Genomic DNA, 20,179 nt, shown 5'->3' with positions numbered 1-20,179 from the left:
ACCTTTTTCACTTCTTGCATTAGAGATCGCTCACATTTCATCAGACGCCTTATTAGAGGGTATTGAGAGCTCCTTCCAAAAGGATCTGACTGAGCCCCCGTCCTGCAGCTCGCACCGATCTGATTGTGTGATTGAGTTTCTCATCACAGGTGGATAATTTCCAGTGTCAGTCATTTCGAGTGCCTCGTGGGGGGTCTCCGTAACCCCCTCTGCTGCTCCCCTTCATCCTCCGCACCAAAAATAAAAAGCTGCAGCTTCTTCTTTTCAAAAAAAGCTGCTTGGAAAACAGAATTGAAGAGCGTGCTGCTTGTGGTTTCCCCGTCGTGTTAGCTTTATCAGCGGGTCATCACCGAAAACAGCCCTCAATTATTCATGCTTTACAGAAGTTTGCATAAAATATGGCCTACTTTTTGCATGCTTAACCTGAGAAAGCTGCCGTACCCCCTCCTTTACCCCTCCCCCTCGCTGTAAGCGAGCTCATAACCGGCCAGCGCTGGTCACTAAGAGCGCTGAGCTCATTTCTTATTAAAGTTTAAGTTAAAGAAAGCTCTCTGTGGAGAAAGCAAACCTCCTTTTAGATCATCTGACCACATGCTTACCGCCTTTAATCTCTCAGTGACCAGAGAGCTGTGTTTTAACACGTTATTAAAGAGAGCAATTTAAAAATTCTCTGTTGTGTCGCCAACAGAGCAAGAGTGATAAGAGCTCAGGCCTCCGGGTATACAGTAAATCCTACAGTAAAGCATACAGTTACAGCCCTGTGAAGCCTGTTTAAGGAAATATGCATTATCATCATCATCATCATCATCTACAGTTAAACCATTGAAAAAATGATGGGTTTCTCTGATTTTACCAAATTAAAAACCTCTGGAATATAATCAAGAGGAAGATGGATGATCACAAGCCATCAAACCACCAAACTGAACTGCTTGAATTTTTACACCAGGAGTAAAGCAGCATAAAGTTATCCAAAAGCAGTGTGTAAGACTGGTGGAGGAGGAGAACATGCCAACTTTAACTTGTTTTCTTTGCATTATTTAAGGTCGAAAAAAGCTCTGCATCTATTTTATTATTTTTATTTCAGCCATTTCTCTCTTGTTTTTGCAAATAAATGCTCTAAATGACAGTATTCTTATGTGAAATTTGGAAGAAATGTTGTCTGTAGTTTAAAGAATAAAACAACAATGTTCATTTTACTCAATAAACATACACCTACTGTATAATAATAGCAAAATCAGAGAAACTGATTCAGAAAGTGGTGAAGTGAAGTGGTCTCTTCTCAACAGTAGGGGATGAGCAGCACTCACATCATTGGTGCGAACCATTTAAAAAAGTGTGAAATACACCCGCAATGAACAATGTGACTAGACAAGCAATTTAGAGTCAGCAATTAGGGAATTTAAAAGCTGAATTCATTAGAAATGTATGAAAAAAAATCCAAAACCATTTTAAAATTCATTAGCAACATTAGCCTAGCATCACATGCTGTGACTATAATTTTTGAATTAGATACTATTTGGTAAAATTGTCATATTAAAGCTGTACACACTCTTCTGGATCTCCCCTCGATTTGTCCTCTTTTACTATCCAATAATCCTTAAAGATTAAGGGCTTAAGCTCCTCCCACTCACTCACACACACACATATACACACACATATACTTCTTCCTTATAGCACTCATATATCCAATACACACACACATACACACACACACACACTGTCACACATATGTGCATTTATTCTTCAAAGGTCTGCCCCACCTACACACACACACACACACACACACACACACACACACACACACTCACACACTCACATAAGTCCACACCCTGAATAGGCAGAAATCTCAGCAGAAGTGGGATCCTGGCCGCGGTGCGATTCTGCTCACAATCTGTTCCCTGCAGATGTGATTCTGTAGACAATGGGACGGTGATGTATCACAATAAGCAGAAATCCTGCTGCTCCTCTCAGAGCCACCGCTGCTCTTCTCCTGCTATAATTAGCTGTTCAGGGAAGCTTTCACTCAGATAAAGAGCCTGAACTGTTCCTCCAGAGGAGAGAGGGAGAGAGAGAGAGAGATACAGAGTTAAAAAGAGAGAGATTAAGGTTATTGAAGATAATTTATCAATCAATACTTAAAATAAAACGTGATGTGCACAAAACCACACAATATAAATTATTATAACTTATTTTTAATATTACTGATTTATTGCTTATTATTACACATTTATAAAGTTCCCACACTCTTATTTCCTTTTTTATTATAAATTATCATTAATAATATTTATAATTGTTAATCCTGTAAATACCTCAGGTTCTGTTGTTGTAATTGTATGTATTTAATCTTTCTTTTATTTAATTTTTTTTTATTTGTTTTCTGTTTTATGCTTTGGCAATAGTGTTGCTTGTTACACTCATAAAGCTCATACACCCAATAAAGCACTGCTGAACTGAGAGAGAGAGAGAGAGAGAGAGAGAGAGAGAGAGAGAGAGAGAGAGAGAGAGATACAGAGAGAGAGAGAGAGACATAGAGAGAAAGAGAGATACAGAGAGAGAGAGAGAGAGAGAGAGAGAGAGAGAGAGTACAGTACAAGAGAAAGGGATAGAGAAAGAGAGATACAGAGAGAGGTACAAAGAGAGAAAGTGTATAAGAGAGATACAGAGAGAGAGACAGTATAAGAGAGAGATACAGAGAGAGATACAGAGAGAGATACAGAGAGAGAGATACAGAGAGAGAGACAGTGAAAGAGAGAGATACAGAGAGAGAGAGTATAAGAGAGAGAGATATAGAGAGAGAAAGATACAGAGAGAAAGTATAATAAAGAGATACAGAGAGAGAGAGATACAGAGAAAGAGAGAGTATAAGAGAGAGATACAGGGAGAGAGAGAGAGTATAAGAGAGAGATACAGAGAGAGAGAGATACAGAGAGAGAGAGAGATACAGAGAAAGAGAGAGTATAAGAGAGAGATACAGGGAGAAAGAGAGATACAGAGAGATAGATACAAAGAGAGAGAGCATAAGAGAGAGATACAGAGAGAAAGTATAATAGAAAGATAAACCCTACATATATCACTATATACATTATTACATAAACTCTATGTTCATTCATTCATTACTCTTTTTCCAATATTATAATTAATTTATTGTCCTTCACTTTTGTCATCATTTATCCTTCCCTCTGGTGGGTTTGGGGCAGAGTGGTGGGCACTGTGGGTACAGTGGCCCTCTGGGAAGTGTGTTTAGAGTGTTGAGAAGAGGTTATAACCTCTCTCTGTGTTTTAGTTTAAATAATTGTGCTGCGTATGTCAGTATACTTTTGTCCATATAATGAATAGGTTGTATATGGGGCACAGTTATTGCATATACAGGCTTTTACAACAGGTATTATTAATATATGGCCTAGTTTTATTTCATAAAATTGTGTAACGAGCATTGATGCGAGTGTGTGTGTGTGTGTGTGTGTGTGTGTGTGTGTGTGTGCAGCATTCATGTTGAGCAGCAGGAGTCTGTGGTGTGAACACAACATCCTGCTTTTAAACCGCTGTGCGGTGCGTGTGGCTAATTAATAGCCGGGCTGTTTGCCAGGCAGCGGAGTGTTGGAGAGATGGAGGGGTGGAGAGATGGAGGGGTGGAGAGGTGGAGGGGTGGAGGTGTGGAGGGGTGGAGAGGTGGAGGGGTGGAGTGGTGGAGTGGTGGAGGGGTGGAGGGGTGGTGGCCAGGTGTTGGAGGGCATCAGGCTGGTGGAGAGTCGGGGCTAAATGTGCAGCAGGCTAACTTCCTCTTCATTACCATCTTCATTTCTGCAATAAGGATAATTAAAATAGTGAAAGTGCCGCATTTTCAGCAGTTTAGTGGAAATTGCACGTTTCCAACGATGCAGGAAGCTTTTACACTTGATTCCACTCTCTTACCTCTCTAACTTTTAGTATTGTGTTGATTTAATGTTTTGTTTAAATATGTTCAGATAACACTTTATAATAATTGTCATTAATATACCATTAATTAATAATTAATAACTTAGATTTTTTCACATTTTTACAAACTAAAAAGTTGCTATCACATTTTATAAAAATACTAATGAACGCATTAATGGCAAAATAAAAATAAAAGCTTAAAGTTTTAAAAGCGAACTTCTGGTAAAATTGCTTAAAAGACAAATTAAAACTCTTGCTTGAGTACAGAATCCTGTATCTTTAGGAGGATTTATTAGTCTCAGATGTGGGTAAATGCGAACTTTATTCAAAATCTTCAGCATTATTTTGAGGATGCTGAGACCTGCACTATATACCCTGCAGAATTTTAACTGTGTTTACTTTCACAGCCAGTATATATCTCTCTAATCTCCATTCTTACAGTATATTTCATAATAATATCTGCAAATATATACTGTATATATGCAGCAAAACACAAAACGCAGCACAGCAGGAGTTTTTATTCAGCGTATTTGTTTGTGATGTTTGGTTGTTGGAGTCTGAACGCTCTATTATCTGCTCTAGTGTGCAGGAGTGTGTACCGAGCGCCGGCTCATTAACTGAGGTTATCTGAGGACAGATAATACCGGCTGTTGTTCTGAAAAATAATAATAATAATAATGCAAAATACAGAAGAGAACAAAACCCTGGTTATCGTGCGAATAGTGATTCAGAAGTGCGTGGTGCGGTAAAGTGTAATGTGTTATAGTGTGTTACACTATTATGCATATAAATTTTGTTTGCCTAGATGCGTGAAAAAGAATGAGGGTTGCCAGATCCTGCCACTCTGGGACTCTGTAAATAAAAAAAAAAAATCTGTCTAGTTTTAAAACTGTATAAAACTAAAAAAAAGGTACCAAAATCATGGGACTTTCTCTATACCAGGAATATGCCATATAAGGTTAATATTATCACTCACAGTGGATAGTGAATTGCAGTATAATGAGTTGGTAGTAAATTATGGTGACCGGCAGTGTCTGGCTAGAATTGTCACCTAGGTAGGGACAATATAAGAAAGTCAATCAATCTTGATATATATATGTTGTTTGGGTTTAGGACAAAATTTGGGTTTTGCATTCAAACGTTTCGTTATATCCACTTCCTGGGGTGGTCCTGATGAGAGCCAGTTTCATCATAACCAGGCGGTTCCCTCACAGCAAATTTCTGGATTTTGAAAATCTGGAGTTAAACCAAAATGTGTGAAAGTGTTAAATTGTGTTTTAAGTTTATTCTCCAACTTAAACTACAAGTTGAGTTGAGGGGAACTCTTTGGTGGTGTTGAGTTTATTTCAGAGTTTTTTCCAATTGGTTGAGGAGCGTGACTGAATGACTCTCTAATGGGCGTGTCCCCCAATCCCAGCTCACCATCAGTGTGTAGTCTTGCCCACCAGGGCTTTCTTTCATGGGGTATTTTATTATATTTTATATAATGGTTGTTTGCCTAGCCGACGTGTTGTTGGCTATAAGAGCAAGTTACCTTGCTGCAGTGTTTTAATATATTACAATGTTTTTTAAATAATATTAGCTTAATAATATATATATTTTTTTGCATTGGTTGTTAACACCATACCTGTCAAGTTTTGGACTTAAAATAAGGGAAATTTTCCGCCGCCTGCTTTGAGCCATCCCACCAGCCCGACCGGTGTTTAGTATCCCTTACGTTTTATGACAGGTTTACAATAACCACCTGAGAACCACTTAAAGACTACAATTAGATTATCAGCTCAACCATCTCTTCTACACCTTCTAAATAATAAATTACACCACAATACTTGAGATTTCAACCAATTTAACAACAACTGACAATTCCCACACTGACCCTCCTCCTCGCGCCGCAAAACCAACAAGCAGATTGGCTGTTTCTCCTGAAGGTGGGACTTTCTCCTTGATCTGGTTCCATGATTGGTTAAGAGATTTCCCATTCACACAGCGCCTGTTGCTTTATATATTTTTTTACGTTAATAGAAAACGGGAAAATACTAATACGGTAGTTTCCCAGCCAAAACGGGATACTTGACAGATATGGTTAACTCTGTAAAGGAGTTTATGTTAAAATGAAGTAAAATGAAGATAAAATAACAGAGATAAAAGGCCAACTCCCAGAATTTTTTTTTACTTTAACTCTTTGATAGAGTGTATTCTACAGTCACGCATCTATATACACTTAAAACGAATTTATATTAACTCTCAGGGAGTTTTTATTCCAAAAAACAGAATATGCTGTTTCCTAAAGAAATACTGTAACACATGCTATTTCATTTTTTATTTTTATTTTTTGATGATTAATTAAGGCTATCGGTCATTAGCACATAAAGTCAAAACACCTGAAATATTTGCAGGTCATAAAGGGTTAAAAGAGCCTCTCCGTCCTCATGCAGAACTGATGGGTGAGGTTGGTCCCGGGCCGCGTTTCGTACGCAGCATCTCGGGAGATGAGGAGATTGTGGCCTAGTGGTCACGTTCACATTGAGGATTTTTAGCAGGCGTATTTGGGCGACCTTAAGAGCCGGCCGTTATTCATCTCAGCGTGAAGGAGCGCGGCTGGCCGCGGGGATGAGAAATCTCCAGCGCTGCGTGACGAATGCTCTCTGATAACAGTGGAGGAATCCGCTGCTCCATATGTATCAGAGGAGAGGCAGAGCGCTCTACACGAAGCCCTCGTGAACACTGAGACTCCCAGACTGAGGAGATCTGGACTCCAGCAGCTTCAGAGCGAACAGAGTCTGCTGCTTCACAACTGCAGAGCTTAGAAAAACCATGATATAACTTAAGATTTTGCTTAAAATTGGTTATCAACTGTTTTTGATGAACGGTCATCAAACGGTGACTGTTGTGTGTGAGACCACTTATTTATCCACTTATATAAATTATTTAAATGTAAGATAAAAAATATAGGCAATATTTACTGAGCTACACATAGAGAAATAGTGTATAACACATGTGCAATGCATGTGTAATTCAAAATCATGCCAGATGTTCCAGATAATCCATCAGATCCATTGCTTTTCCAATATTCTCACACAGTTCCTGCAGATTGTGCTTTAGGGGTGATTAGGGGTGTCGATAGAGAGTCCAAAAGCATCCCACAGATATTTATATATAAGGGATAGGACTACCTACTTCTGTGTGTTAGTAACTACGGGTTTAAATAGGATCTCCGGTGGATTTGCCATTTTATAGAGACTCTAAGACTCTAGGTCAGTGGCTAAACTGCACTTACACATGTTGTAAAGTAACATATGACATTTCAAAGTGTGTTATTAGTGTAAAAATGTCTTTATTTTAAAACGTTTCTAGTGCTGTTAGCCAATCAGAGGCGATACTGTATGTTTGCATCAATCCTGTCGTTTCTCCTCGCCCACTCCTCCACCGGACTAAAGCAGTGTTATACCCGATCACCGGAACACTTTTTTTTTCTTCACAAAAAACATAAAAAATGGCATTTATTTATACTAGAGACACAACTAGACATTTTAAAAGGAATAAAAAAACGATGGAATAAGACTTTTAAGACCTTTAAGACTTTTAAGACCTTTTAAACCCTTTAAAGACCCTTTAGGGATGGGTAGAATGGCCCTCCCTCTCCCCTCCATCACTCAGCAATACAGAACTTATATTGAATATAAATGTACAGTAATTTATTATACCACACTGTACACTCATGACTTTTAAAAGTTAACAAGACGATGATTAATTATGTTGTCATGTTTAAATAAATTCTGTGTTGTGAAGCTCCGCGCTGTAATTTGTCATTTCCCTCCAGACTGAAGTTTTATCTGATCTGATCTCAGATAAATCTCTCCTACAGTACAGATAGTGAAGTGTGCAGGGTGTAGGGTACGAATATAGTGCATGATGTCAGTATTGAGACACAGCCTGAGTCTGCCCGGGGGGGTGGGAGTGGGATGGTTAGTGTCAGGGTTGGGAGAGGGGGAACAGGCTGCACCCCTCCTGCCTGACGGGAGGGGGTCCAGCAGCAGGACCCTGTGAGAGCAGCCGATGGGCAGATCTCTCCTCCCTCAGATCAGCCCGGGCTCCCGCTGAGTGTCTGTCTCTGCGGGTGAGTCAGTCGGGAGTCCGGCTGTTCCACCTACACACACCTGCCCACCCCCCCGGGCCTGCGTGCTGCTGCGCTCACTCTCTCTCTCAGTCTATCTATAAACACTCCATTCAGAAACACTGCCGTCATCACTTCCAGATTTCAGGAGCTTTTAACAGATTTATATTAATAAGAACTTTCTGAAGTGCTACTGAAATATCAGGACTGAGATTACTAAAGACTGCTAATAGGATTTCATAAAACGTTCTGACATCAAGCTAGTTGTTGAGATTTCAAGACCAATACTGACATATCAGGACTCTTAAGGACTGTTATTGAAATTTCAGGACTACTACTGATATATTAGGGCTGTTATAAAGGATTTCAGGACAACTACTGACATATCAGGACTGTTATTCAGATTTTAGGACTGTTGTTAAACCTTTAGGACCACTACTGACAAATTAGGACTGTTCTTAAGGATTTCAGGACCACTACTTATATTTTAGGACTGCTCTTGAGATTTCAGGACTGCTGTTGAAATTTCTGGACCACAACTGATATATCAGGACGGTGGTAGAGATTTCAGGACTGTTGTTGAAATTTCAGGATGTTGTTAAAACTTTAGGACCACTACTGACATGTCAGAACTGTGGTTGAGATTTCAGGACTGTTGTTGAAATTTCAGGACCGTTGTTAAAACTTTAGGACCACTACTGACATGTCAGAACTGTTTTTGAGATTTCACAACCTCTGCTGACATATCAGGACTGTTGTTAAGATTTCAGGACTTTTGCTGAGATTTCACTACCATTACTGAAATATCAGTACTGTGGTTGAGATTTCAGGACCACTACTGACATATCAGGACGGTGGTAGAGATTTCAGGACTGTTGTTGAAATTTCAGGACCACTACTGACATATCAGGACTGTTGTTAAGATTTCAGGACTACTACTGACATGACAGAACTATGGTTGAGATTTTAGGACTGTTGTTGAAGTTTCAGGGCCACTACTGACATATCAGGACTGTGGTTGAGATTTCAGGACTGTTCTCGAGGATTTCAGAACCACTACTGAAATATCAGGACTGTTGTTGAGATTTCAGGACTGTTTTTAAAACTTTAGGACCACTACTGACATGTCAGAACTGTGGTTGAGATTTCAGGACTGCTGTTGAAATTTCATGACTGTTGCTGAGATATCAGGACTAGTACTGATATATCAGGATGGTTGTGATTTTAGGACTAATTCTATCAGTTCTATCAGGACTGTTATTAAGATTTCAGGAAAACTGTTAATATTTCAGGACTAGTTTTGACATAGTAGGACTTTAATTGAGAACCGAGTTGAACTGAGTTTTCAGGACTAATCTTAGAACTGTTGAGCTTGAGTATTACTGTGATTATTGAAATTTTAGGACTTTTACTGAGATATCAGAACTAGTAAAGAGATTTCAGCCCTGGGATTAGTTGATTTATTGATATTGACCTATTTATAAGAGATTAAATGTCAGCTGAAGTGTGACAGATATAAATACATATTGTGTTTAGAGTTTAGCTAACTCACATTCTTTACCTGTCAGAATAAATCCAGTGGCTGCATTGAGAAAGGGTGATGTTGAAGGAGGGGGGGGGGGCAATAAACGACAGAAATAGATAGATAGACACTTTCCAGCCTCAGCCTTTAGTTAAAGTTGGAGGAGGTGAAAAGATGGAGAGAGCGCGAGAGCGAGTGGGAGAATCTGATTTCAGCAGAAATTCAGTTACTTCCTCTCCTACCTGTGTCAACTGTGAGTGTGTGTGTGTGTGTTTCTGTGTGTGTGTGTGTGTGTGTGTGTGTGTGTGTGTGTGTATGTGTGTGTGTGTGTGTGTGAGAAGGTGAGATGGTAAGAGGAGATGCTGCCGTTTCCCGGCGCTGCTGAATTAGGTAGAATCTATCCAATTATAAAACCTGATTAACTCTGTCAATTAAAGCATGATGGACGTCTTTTCAATTATCGGCCGGGCTGCGTGAGAATCGATGGCCGCGTGCGCCGGGGTCTATAGTTAGCCCGCGGGATCGCTCCCCCCGGGGCAGCTGCTGGCACTGATAAAAACTGGGCCCTCTGATGCTCCGATAAGCTGAAGGAGATTACACTCCGAACAAAGCTGGGGGGCGGGGGACAAAGCCCCTGTCAGGACGGGCTCTGGGGGGACTGATATTGAGCGTGAGAGGAGTGTTTGGGTGCGTGAGGTCGTCCCGGTCTCTGTCCCGCTGCCGGATATCAGTCGCAGGTGATCACAGAGCGGAAAGAGCTTTACCTGCCCGTCCTGCTCACCTCCAGAGGGGGGGCGGGGGGGCGGGGGGGGGGGGGGTGGAGAGCTGAGGCTATTCTTATACTGCAGCTGTTTTTAACTCTTACACACCTGAAGTTCTTATAGAGCTGCACTGTTAACTGTAGCGTGTGTTATGTCCCACTGATATATCAGGGGACACAGCTTGGGAACACCCACACCTGTATAAGTATTGAGGTGCTATCTTGCTTGCGAATTAGGTAAAACACTGGGCAGCATGCAGTTGTGTGGGTATTTAACGCTCCTCGATCAACATAGTTAAAATGTGCACTGGGAATACAGTATAGAGGGCTAATATTACCACCCACAGTGGACAGTGCAGTGGTGATGGTGACCGGCGGAGTCTGGCAAGAGTTGTCCATGTGTAGAGACAAGCAACACTGTCAAAACACACACACACACACTCAGAAATGATTCAGAGTTTGCTATTAATAATGCTATTAATTGAATATATACTGTTAATAATTTATTTACTTATGTAAAAGATTTATTATCTACTAGAAATACTTCAGTAAGTTTTACAAATGATTTATTAACTGCTAGAAGGTATTCAGTTAGTAAATAAATTCAGTAGTTATACGTTTGATCCTGTAAGTACTATACATGTGATTCTGTAACTTCTATAAATGATTCAGTAACTACTATAAGTATTGAGTACCTGCTATAGATGATTTAGTAACTACTATAAATGATTCAGTGACTGCTATAAGTGATTTGGTAACTATTTATAAATGATTCAGTAGCTACTGTAAATGATTCAGTAACTGCTATAAATGATTCAGTAACTACTATAAGTATTGAGTACCTGCTATAGATGATTTAGTAACTACTATAAATGATTCAGCAACTACTATAAGTGATTTGGTAACTATTTATAAATGATTCAGTAGCTACTGTAAATGATTCAGTAACTGCTATAAATGATTCAGTAACTGCTATAAGTGATTCAGTAGCTGCTATAAGTGATTCAGTAACTACTATAAGTGATTCAGTAACTATTATAAATGATTCAGCAACTACTATAAGTGATTTAGTAACTGCTATAAGTGATTCAGTAGCTGCTATAAGTGATTCAGTAACTACTGAACTACTAAGTGATTCAGTAACTATTATAAATGATTCAGCAACTACTATAAATGATTCAGTAACTGCTATAAATGATTCAGCAACTACTATAAGTGATTTGGTAACTATTTATAAATGATTCAGTAGCTACTGTGAATGATTCAGTAACTGCTATAAATGATTCAGTAACTGCTATAAATGATTCAGTAACTGCTATAAGTGATTCAGTAACTGCTATAAGTGATTCAGTAGCTGCTATAAGTGATTCAGTAGCTGCTATAAGTGATTCAGTAACTATTATAAATGATTCAGTAACTACTATAAATGATTCAGTAACTGCTATAAATGATTCAGTAACTGCTATAAGTGATTCAGTAACTGCTATAAGTGATTCAGTAACTGCTATAAGTGATTCAGTAGCTGCTATAAATGATCCAGCAACTACTATAAGTGATTCAGTAACTACTATAAGTGATTCAGTAACTACTATAAGTGATTCAGTAACTACTATAAGTGATTCAGTAACTACTATAAATGATTCAGTTGTTATAATTAAGTTGTTATATTAAGTTGCTATAAATAATTAAGTCACTACAATAAATTATTCAGTGACTAGTATACAAAGCATTCACTGCTATAAATGATTCAGTAACTGCTATAAACGATTCAGTGACTGTTTTGAAACTGATATGTTACTTATGCAGAATTGAAGGGTGATCTACATACAGGCTTTTAAAATGTTTACAGAGTTGAAGAGTTCAACTATTGAAGTTTTCACACACACACACACACCCCACACACACACACTCACACACACACACACACGTACACAATCAATCAGGGGTTGAATCGTAAATGAAAGAGGCTGTAAGGCTGGTTGCGGTGTCGTGAGCCGCAGGCTGTTTTTGATGTTCATGCATTTCATTCCAGCTTATCCCTCCACAGCACCTGCACCTCCTCTCTCTCTCTCTCTCTCTCTCTCTCTCCATCTTACTCTCCTATTCATTCTTTCTCTCTCTTCCTCCCTCTTGTTTACTCTCTCGCTATTTTCTTTGTCTCTCACTCTCTATCCCTCTCCCTCTGTGTCCCTATATGTCTCTCTCTCTCTTTTGTTTTCCTCTCTCTCTTTTACTCTCTCTCACACACACACACACACCCACACACACACAGGTACCCGGCTGGCGTGTGGCTGAACACACAGGGTCATTGTGGGTGTGGTATTGACGGCGGAGGGAAGAACACACTGTGTTTGCATCCTCTCTGTCCGATCGACGACCTGTCAGAACCTCCATGAGCTCCTGCCACTCTGTAGAGAACACCTGAACCCCCCGCCAGCCTGCTTAACCCCCCGCTGCACTGTACCGTGGCCTCCTGCCACTGACGCTGCCATCTTTATAAAACTGCAGGAACCCATTAACCCTTCGGTCCAGTTCCCCAAAGATCTGTACAGTCTATATGTTTGAGTAAAATGAACATTGTTGTTTTATTCTACAGTATAAACTACAGACAACATTTCTCCCAAATTCCAAGTAAAAATATCGTCATTTAGAGCATTTATTTGCAGAAAATGATAAATGGCTGAAAAAAAAAGATGCAGAGCTTTCAGACCTCAAGTTCAAATTCATAGTTTTCAAGTCTTAAGAGTTCAGAAATCAATATTTGGTGTAATATACCTGGTTGTTTTTTAATCACAGTTTTTCTTCATGCATCTTGGCATCATGTTCTCCTCCACCAGTCTTACACACTGCTTTTGGATAACTTTATGCTGCTTTACTCCTGGTGCAAAAATTCAAGCAGTTCAGTTTGGTGGTTCGATGGCTTGTGATCATCCATCTTCCTCTTGATTATATTCCAGAGGTTTTCAATTTGGTAACATCAAAGAACAAACTTGTCATTTTTTAACTGCTCTCTTATTTTTTTCTGGAGTTTTAGACCAGAAAATAGGTGTTTATTGATAGTGTGCTTTATAGTCCTTATAGTGTGGATTGAATCAGGTTGACTGAAATCTGTGGTGATGCGGTGTCGCACTTTTCCATCAGAGCATATTGTGATCAGTCTGTTTATCAGAGCTGGGTGAGAGCGGAGCTGATTGTGAGGAGGATGAAGAGGATGAGGATGGTGCGTATTTGAGGTTGGTGATTGAGGGTGTGATTGATAATTAGAACACAGTTTAATTAGAGTGATGTCGCCTGTCAGACGTGTGATTGGCAGCTGTCGTAATTGTCGCTCCGTTGTTCCTTGTTGGTGTTGCTGTTGATGATGATGATTTTATTGGCTTGGCTGGAGAATTGTGCTTTGGTGTCACTGAATCCTAATAAACACATATGCTGTGCGCTAGTGTGTGTGTGTGTGTGTGAGAGAGAGAGTGAGAGTGTGTGTGTTTGTATAGACACACTGTAAACACTGCGTTTCCTCATTGTTTGTATTTATCTATTATTAATCACGTTGTTTTTGTTGAACACAGCTAATGTGAGCTGAATCACATCCTGGATTAAATCGATTTCACTGTTTTTCTTCTGAATTATTTATTATGTTATTATTTAAAAAAACCTTTGGTACCACTTTAAAATAAGACTAGCTTTATAAATGTTTTTTAAATGGTTTACATTTAGTTTATTAATGGTTACTAGTTAGGTTGTAAATGCCTTAAAAATCATTAATAATTACTTATGTGGCTGTGGGTTCACTATTTACAACCTGATTAGTAACCATTAATAAACCATTTATAAACCCTTTATAAAGGTAGTCTTATTTTAAAGTGGTATCAAACCTTTTTAACACTTTGTGCAGGCTTTTATATTTAGCACTTTATTGGATGATACATATACAGTAGCTTATGTATTAAATCTTCAACACAATTAAAGAGAAAGAAACTGAATATGTACAGTACCAATCAAAAGTTTGGGAGCTTGGACAGTGGGCGTGTACGTGAACGGGAGTGATCTCGTCTCCGCCTCCTCACTGTCTCCTCACAATGATGCTCATACTGCTGTAAACACACACACACACACACACACACACTAACACAAACACAAACACACACACACACACACACACACACACTCAAACACACACACACTCCGCCTCTGTCAGCCTGAATCACAGTGATGCTGAGATGGCCGTCACAAATCCCATTTCCCACTGACACTATTGATTATCCTTATTCTCAACCTGATTAGCTCAGCCCCTCCTACACACACACACAGACACATATATACACATACACACACACACTCTAACAAACACACACACACACACACTCACATATACATACACACACACACACACGGGGAGGGGGAAGTAGACAAACAGAATTAGGGGGGGTATGTAGAGAAGAAAGGGACCAAGAGAGCAATCAGTAAGAGAGAGAGAGAGAGAGAGAGAGAGAGAATTAGACAGAGTTAGAAAGAGAAAATTAGAGATAGATAGAGAGAGAGAAGAGAGAAAGAGAGAGAGAGAGAAAGATTGGGTAGATAGAGAGATGTAGACAGAAAGAGTGATGAGAGAAACAGAGGCAGATACAGTGGAGGACAAAAATAAGAGAGAATAGAGGAGAAGTAGATATAAAGAAAGTAAAGGGGAAAGTAAGAGAGAGAGAGAGAAAGAAGGAAGATTGTTGGATAGAGATAAAGATAGAAAGAGCGATGAGAGATAGAGAGGAGAAAAAAAAGTGAGAAACAAAGGAAAGGTAAAGAAAAGAAAGCAAGAAAGTGGAACAGAAAATTTAAAAAGAAATAAGAAAAAGAAGAGACAGAGTAAATACTAAATGGCCAATTTCTATTGTTTCTCTTTTTCTTTCTGTATCTCTCTCTCTCTCTCTCTCTCTCTCTGCTCTGGGCTGTGAGTGTCTCTCTGTATCAGGGCTGTAAATTCAGCAGTGCTGGAGCTGCTGAGTTGGCGAAGCTGTCATCGCTCTCTCGCCCTCTCTCGTTTTCTTTCTCTCTCTCTCTCTCTCTCTCTCTCTCTGAATAAAGCTACAGAGGAATAAAGGCAAGGAGACTTTTCCGCTTCCTCAGTATAGATATGATTACACTCGCCGGCCAGCTGTCTCGCCTCGTCTCGTCTGCGAGAGCGTCGTCACGCCGCTTTAAAATCCTGTACAAGTCGTTGAAATGCATCGAGAGTGCGAGAGGAGCGAGACAGCTGATTAAAAGACTCGAGCTGCAACACATCAAAGGACTGGGGTATATAGGTACAAATTCATTCTGCTGGTGTTCCACAACATCCCTCGCTCTCGCACTCTCTCTCTTTTGCTCTCGCTCTCGCGCTCTCTCTCTCTCTTTAAAGCAGACCAAAGGAGTTTAACTGTGCTCAGACAGCGGAGATTCCCCCTCAATTTAAACTGTTCAACCACTACAGCACAGCTTAGTCTGCTGATAATCCCTGTTTTTGTCGTCTTCCTGTCTCTTTCGTTTCTTTGTACTTTGTGCTGTTCTTTTCTGTTTTCCTTGATTTCCTCAGTAGGCCACTGCAGTGTTTTTATACAATACAAGAGAATAACACACAGGTAGTGGCAAAACTCTACTTTTTAACACACTCAGATAGATATTGTGCCCAGCTGACAGACTTTAAAGCCATATCTGGGTGGGATTAGTTTCTCAGGGGTCCTCTGTGATTTTATTCCTGTCCAGAACGATCATGTACGTGTTTTATTTCTGTTTTTTATTACTGTTTTTCTCTGAACTCCGTGCTCCTTCAGTCATTTTAGTCCCATCCAGACTAAATAGCTATTTGTCCACTGCCGCGCACCATAATAACACTTTGAGCGCGCAACAGTTTCCACGGAGATCCACGTTAAAAACACAACAGCGAGTGGAAATGGAGGAGCTACTGAGCGTGATCTTATGTCACTAAAAAAGCCTAAAAAAAAAACCCTCACTGGTCCTCCTGTTTTTTCCCAATACTTTTGGTTTGAATCCCGATCATGCAGCTTGCCATCAGGTGCTAGAGACCTGAGAGAGCACACACAGTTGGTCTTGCTCTCTCTCTGGGTGGGTACAGTACAGTAGATGGCACTTTTCTTTCCCCTCTTTCATCACTCCTAGGGTGATGTGGATCAGCACAAGGCTGCATCTGTGAGCTGATGTATCAGAACCGAGTCGCTGTGCTTTCCGCCGAGCGTTAGCACTGTGATTCTACTCAGCATTAAGAAAAGAGATAGTGATAGGGGGAGTCCTAATGAGTGGATTAAGATAATTGGCCTTGTAAATCGAGGAGAAAATAATAAGATAAACATAAAAAATATATGTATATATAAAAAAACTGTAAACCTGCAACAACTTTACTTCATTTATTTATAACTTTGCTTTGTTAACTTGACTTTTAAACTTTTTTTAACTCCTCTGATTTACAGATATTGTTGTGTTTGTGTTTCCTCTCTCTGCCCGCAGCCGTGTCGGGTGCGGAGGACGTGGCGCTGTACGTGGGCATCGTGGCCGTGGCCCTGTGTCTGACCCTGCTGCTGGTGGTTCTGGTTCTGGTGTACCGGAGGAAGAAGGCCGGGCTGGACGCGGACGTGGCCGACTCGTCCATCCTCACCACTGGCTTCCAGCCCATGGGCATCAAGCCCACCAAGCCAGGTGTGTGGGCACCACACAGGGCATCCCGCTGCAGTAGGCTATCCTTCCTCTCTTCTAGCCGTCCCTCTCTCTGTGTTCCCTCTCTCTTTCTCTCTCTCTCTTTTATCCTTCTGTCACCGTGCCTATCTGTCTGTGCGTGTGCCATCAGCAGGGATGGACTGACCACTGGGAGAACCAGGAGAATTCCTGGCTGGTATCTGCTGGGCACATGCTGTACGTCTGCTTACAGAGAAGAGATAATTAGAGAGAAAGAGAAAGAGAAAGAAAGAGAGAGAGAGAGAGAGAGAGAGAAAGTGGAGCAGTAGAAAGTAAAAGTTAGCAAGAAGACAGTTCTCTAGCAGCCACACTATTAGATAATATTGATATCTAATAATACTGGTATAAAAACTAGCAAAATGTAATGGCAAAATGTATTTAAACATCTCTGGTTGCTTAATTAGCTTCATCTAATTAATCATCTGAATAAGAGACAACAGGTGCTGGATTAAGATGTTAGCTTATTTGCTACATAGCTAAACTACCTGATCTCTAAAGTAACAAGGTAATAAATTGCTTTTTAATAATTACTGGCCAATAGACTCTGAAACAAATAGATAAGACATATTATCTGTTAAAGCTTAAAAGAGCACCAGTGATACGTGTCCTAACAAGTAAAATCTTCACATATCAAAAATGCACAGTGGAAATTTCAATTTCAACTTTAAGGTTTCAAATAAAAATAGTGTAATTTATTTAGAGCTTTTACTTGCAGAAAATGAGTTCAGAAAACAATTTTTTGGTGGAATAACCCTCTTTTTTTATCACAGCTTTCCTCCTCCACCAGTCTTACACACTGCTTTTGGATAACTTTATGCTGCTTTACTCCTGGTGCAAAAATTCAAGCAGTTCAGTTTGGTGGTTTGATGGTTTGTGATCATCCATCTTCCTCTTATTATTATGATTATATTCCAGAGGTTTTTAATTTGGTAAAATATAAAAAAACTTTTTTTTAAGTTGTCTTTTATTTTTTTTTTTTTCAGAGCTGTATATTGAGATAGATAGTTAGATAGACAGATAGATCAATAGAGTTTTAGGTATAGAAAAGGTTTTGCTCACAGTCCATCCCTGGCCACCAGTAAGTCCACTACCCTAAAGGGGCTTTATATTGTATATTGTGTTGTATTGTGTGTGTATGTGTGTTAGTGTTTGTACATCTAAGTTGTTACAGGCATGCTGTAGTACAGTTTAGGGCGGCTAAACTTACCAGTTACATTACATTTTTGTAGTTTCTTTCATTTCCTGTAGTTTCCTGGCGTTTCCTGTCATTTCCTGTCGTTTCTGTGGTTCCCGTCACGCTCTCTGATACAGCAGCCACCTGTTCTGGTTCTGGTTCTGGTTCTAACGACATTGTTGTTGAGCTGTTTTCCATTCCAGCGCCCCCAGACACTCTCCCCCAGTCTCCCCCCCACTTACTGTCAGGTTCTTACTGCTGAATTCTGCTTTTAATCTGATGTGACAGAATTGAAAGTGGCTCTGGACTGGAAAATGGAGAGGTGGGACGAACATAGGCTGCTTTTTTATGTCTGCTGAGACTCTGTCAGGCTTATGTGTGTTTTTTTAACCAGGTCCTCCTAAGCTGCCCTTAAAAAGCGTATGAAATTGATTGCGGTCGCTGAAGAGAATCAGCCATTGATTTATCCATGAGAGAGTTCTTATCAGTGTTAAAGCTTTGTGAACTGGGCCTGTGTGTGTGTGTGTGTGTATGTAGAGTGCTTTGTCCTTCTCGTAGCTGTTTTAAAGGAATAGTTCTATTTTTATAAAATGTATTTATTGCAGTATATAAGCTTCGCAGCAAAAATATATTTGAGATTTACTGTTTGGTGTCTGAGGCTCATATAGTTTTACACCACAACTACATAGTATTAACTAGGTATGACTGGGTGAACTGTGTGAAGAGCAAAAAATGTACTATTTATACTATATTTATACTAATTATAAATTAATATTTATTTTCATTTTATTTGTGGACACCACTAATAATTAATGCATTTTTTCAGTTACTTTAAGTTCCACCCACTGTGTACACATGCTGTATTTTGTCGCTGTTCAATCAAAAACAAATATCTCCATTTTTGTTGATTTTTAGTTTACTACTGTGCCAAAATGTATCGATAAAGACCAATAGAATCTCTTCAAAATGGCCTGAAAAAATGTTTAATCTTTTTACATTGACTTCCATTGAAAGTTTAATAGATTTTTTTCTCTCTCTCTGAATAGTTTTATGATGGCTCTAAGATTCTGTTTTAGATCAGAGTGTTAATACAATATAATATTTTTATCTTTTTTTATTTTTCTAAAAGATTTTTGCTCCAACAGTGTTCCATGTGCACACTGTCTGCAATACCAATACAAGTCCAAAGCATGATCCATCCACCCTCATGCTTAACAGTTGGCCAGGTTTTCTTTTTTTTTATTGAATTCTGCACACGTTCTGCACAAGAAAACATTTAAAATACATCCAAAATGCTCAATCTATCTTGTCAGAGAATTAGTAAGTAATAAAGGCCTTTAGCCTAGCAGTTAGCATTGTGTGCTAAGTATAGGCCTATTAAGATTTGGCCAGGAGCCTCTAATAGACTTGTTTTTAAGACTAATTGCTGCTACATCTACAGTTTTTAAAGAACTATTCCTTTAACGCACAGCATATTCTGTTAATGACGTCACACTCTCTTTTACTCACATCTTTCTCTCTTCTCCAAGTAGAAAACTCCCATCTGCTGACCATCCAGCCGGACCTGACCACCACCACCACCAGCTACCAGGGCACCCTGCGCTCGCGCCACGATATGGCCCAGAAGTTCTCCGTGAGTAACGGCCCCCTGCTGGAGCCGCTGCCCAACGGATCCCAGACGCTGCACAACGGCAAGCTGCCCGGCGAGCCCGGAGACTTCGTCAGCCGCCTGGCGTCTCAGAGCTACTTCAAAACCCTGCCCAGGGACACCGTCAACACGTCCTACGGCACCTTCAACTTCCTGGGCGGCCGCCTGACCCTCCCCAACACGGGTGAGTCGCGGGGCAACAGCGCAGGGGGGGGGGGCGTGACTAAGACATCAGGTCCAATTTCGTCAAGGAAAGCAACTCGAGTAGGGGGGGGGACAAGAGTCAAGGACAGGTCTTACGCAACAGAGCAGCGAGGCATCATACAGAT

The 20,179-nt window shown here is 40.0% G+C and overlaps 2 protein-coding genes across 9 annotated transcripts in view; one reads left to right on the top strand and one right to left on the bottom strand.

Moving 5' to 3' along the window:
* pdlim7 (PDZ and LIM domain 7) overlaps positions 1-20,179 on the bottom strand; it is a 392,569-nt gene that overhangs the window by 258,877 nt on the left and 113,513 nt on the right. The gene's annotated exons all lie outside the window — the stretch shown is intronic.
* The window catches only part of unc5a (unc-5 netrin receptor A), a 314,174-nt gene that overhangs the window by 249,308 nt on the left and 44,687 nt on the right, over positions 1-20,179 (top strand). For 2 of the 7 annotated variants that reach the window (XM_049467739.1, XM_049467742.1), the window contains 2 exons: positions 16,804-17,025; positions 19,732-20,034. In XM_049467739.1, the coding sequence (XP_049323696.1) occupies positions 16,804-17,025; positions 19,732-20,034 (525 nt within the window). The remainder of the gene's footprint in view (positions 1-16,803; positions 17,026-19,731; positions 20,035-20,179) is intronic. The other 5 variants (XM_022676271.2, XM_049467743.1, XM_049467741.1 and 2 more) reach the window with 3 other exon arrangements.

This window comes from Astyanax mexicanus, chromosome 19 (assembly GCF_023375975.1).
Source record: "Astyanax mexicanus isolate ESR-SI-001 chromosome 19, AstMex3_surface, whole genome shotgun sequence".
Taxonomy (NCBI): Eukaryota; Metazoa; Chordata; class Actinopteri; order Characiformes; family Acestrorhamphidae; genus Astyanax; species Astyanax mexicanus.
The sequence above is the reverse complement of the archived record's forward strand: the minus strand, read 5'-3'. Positions and strand labels throughout refer to the sequence as shown.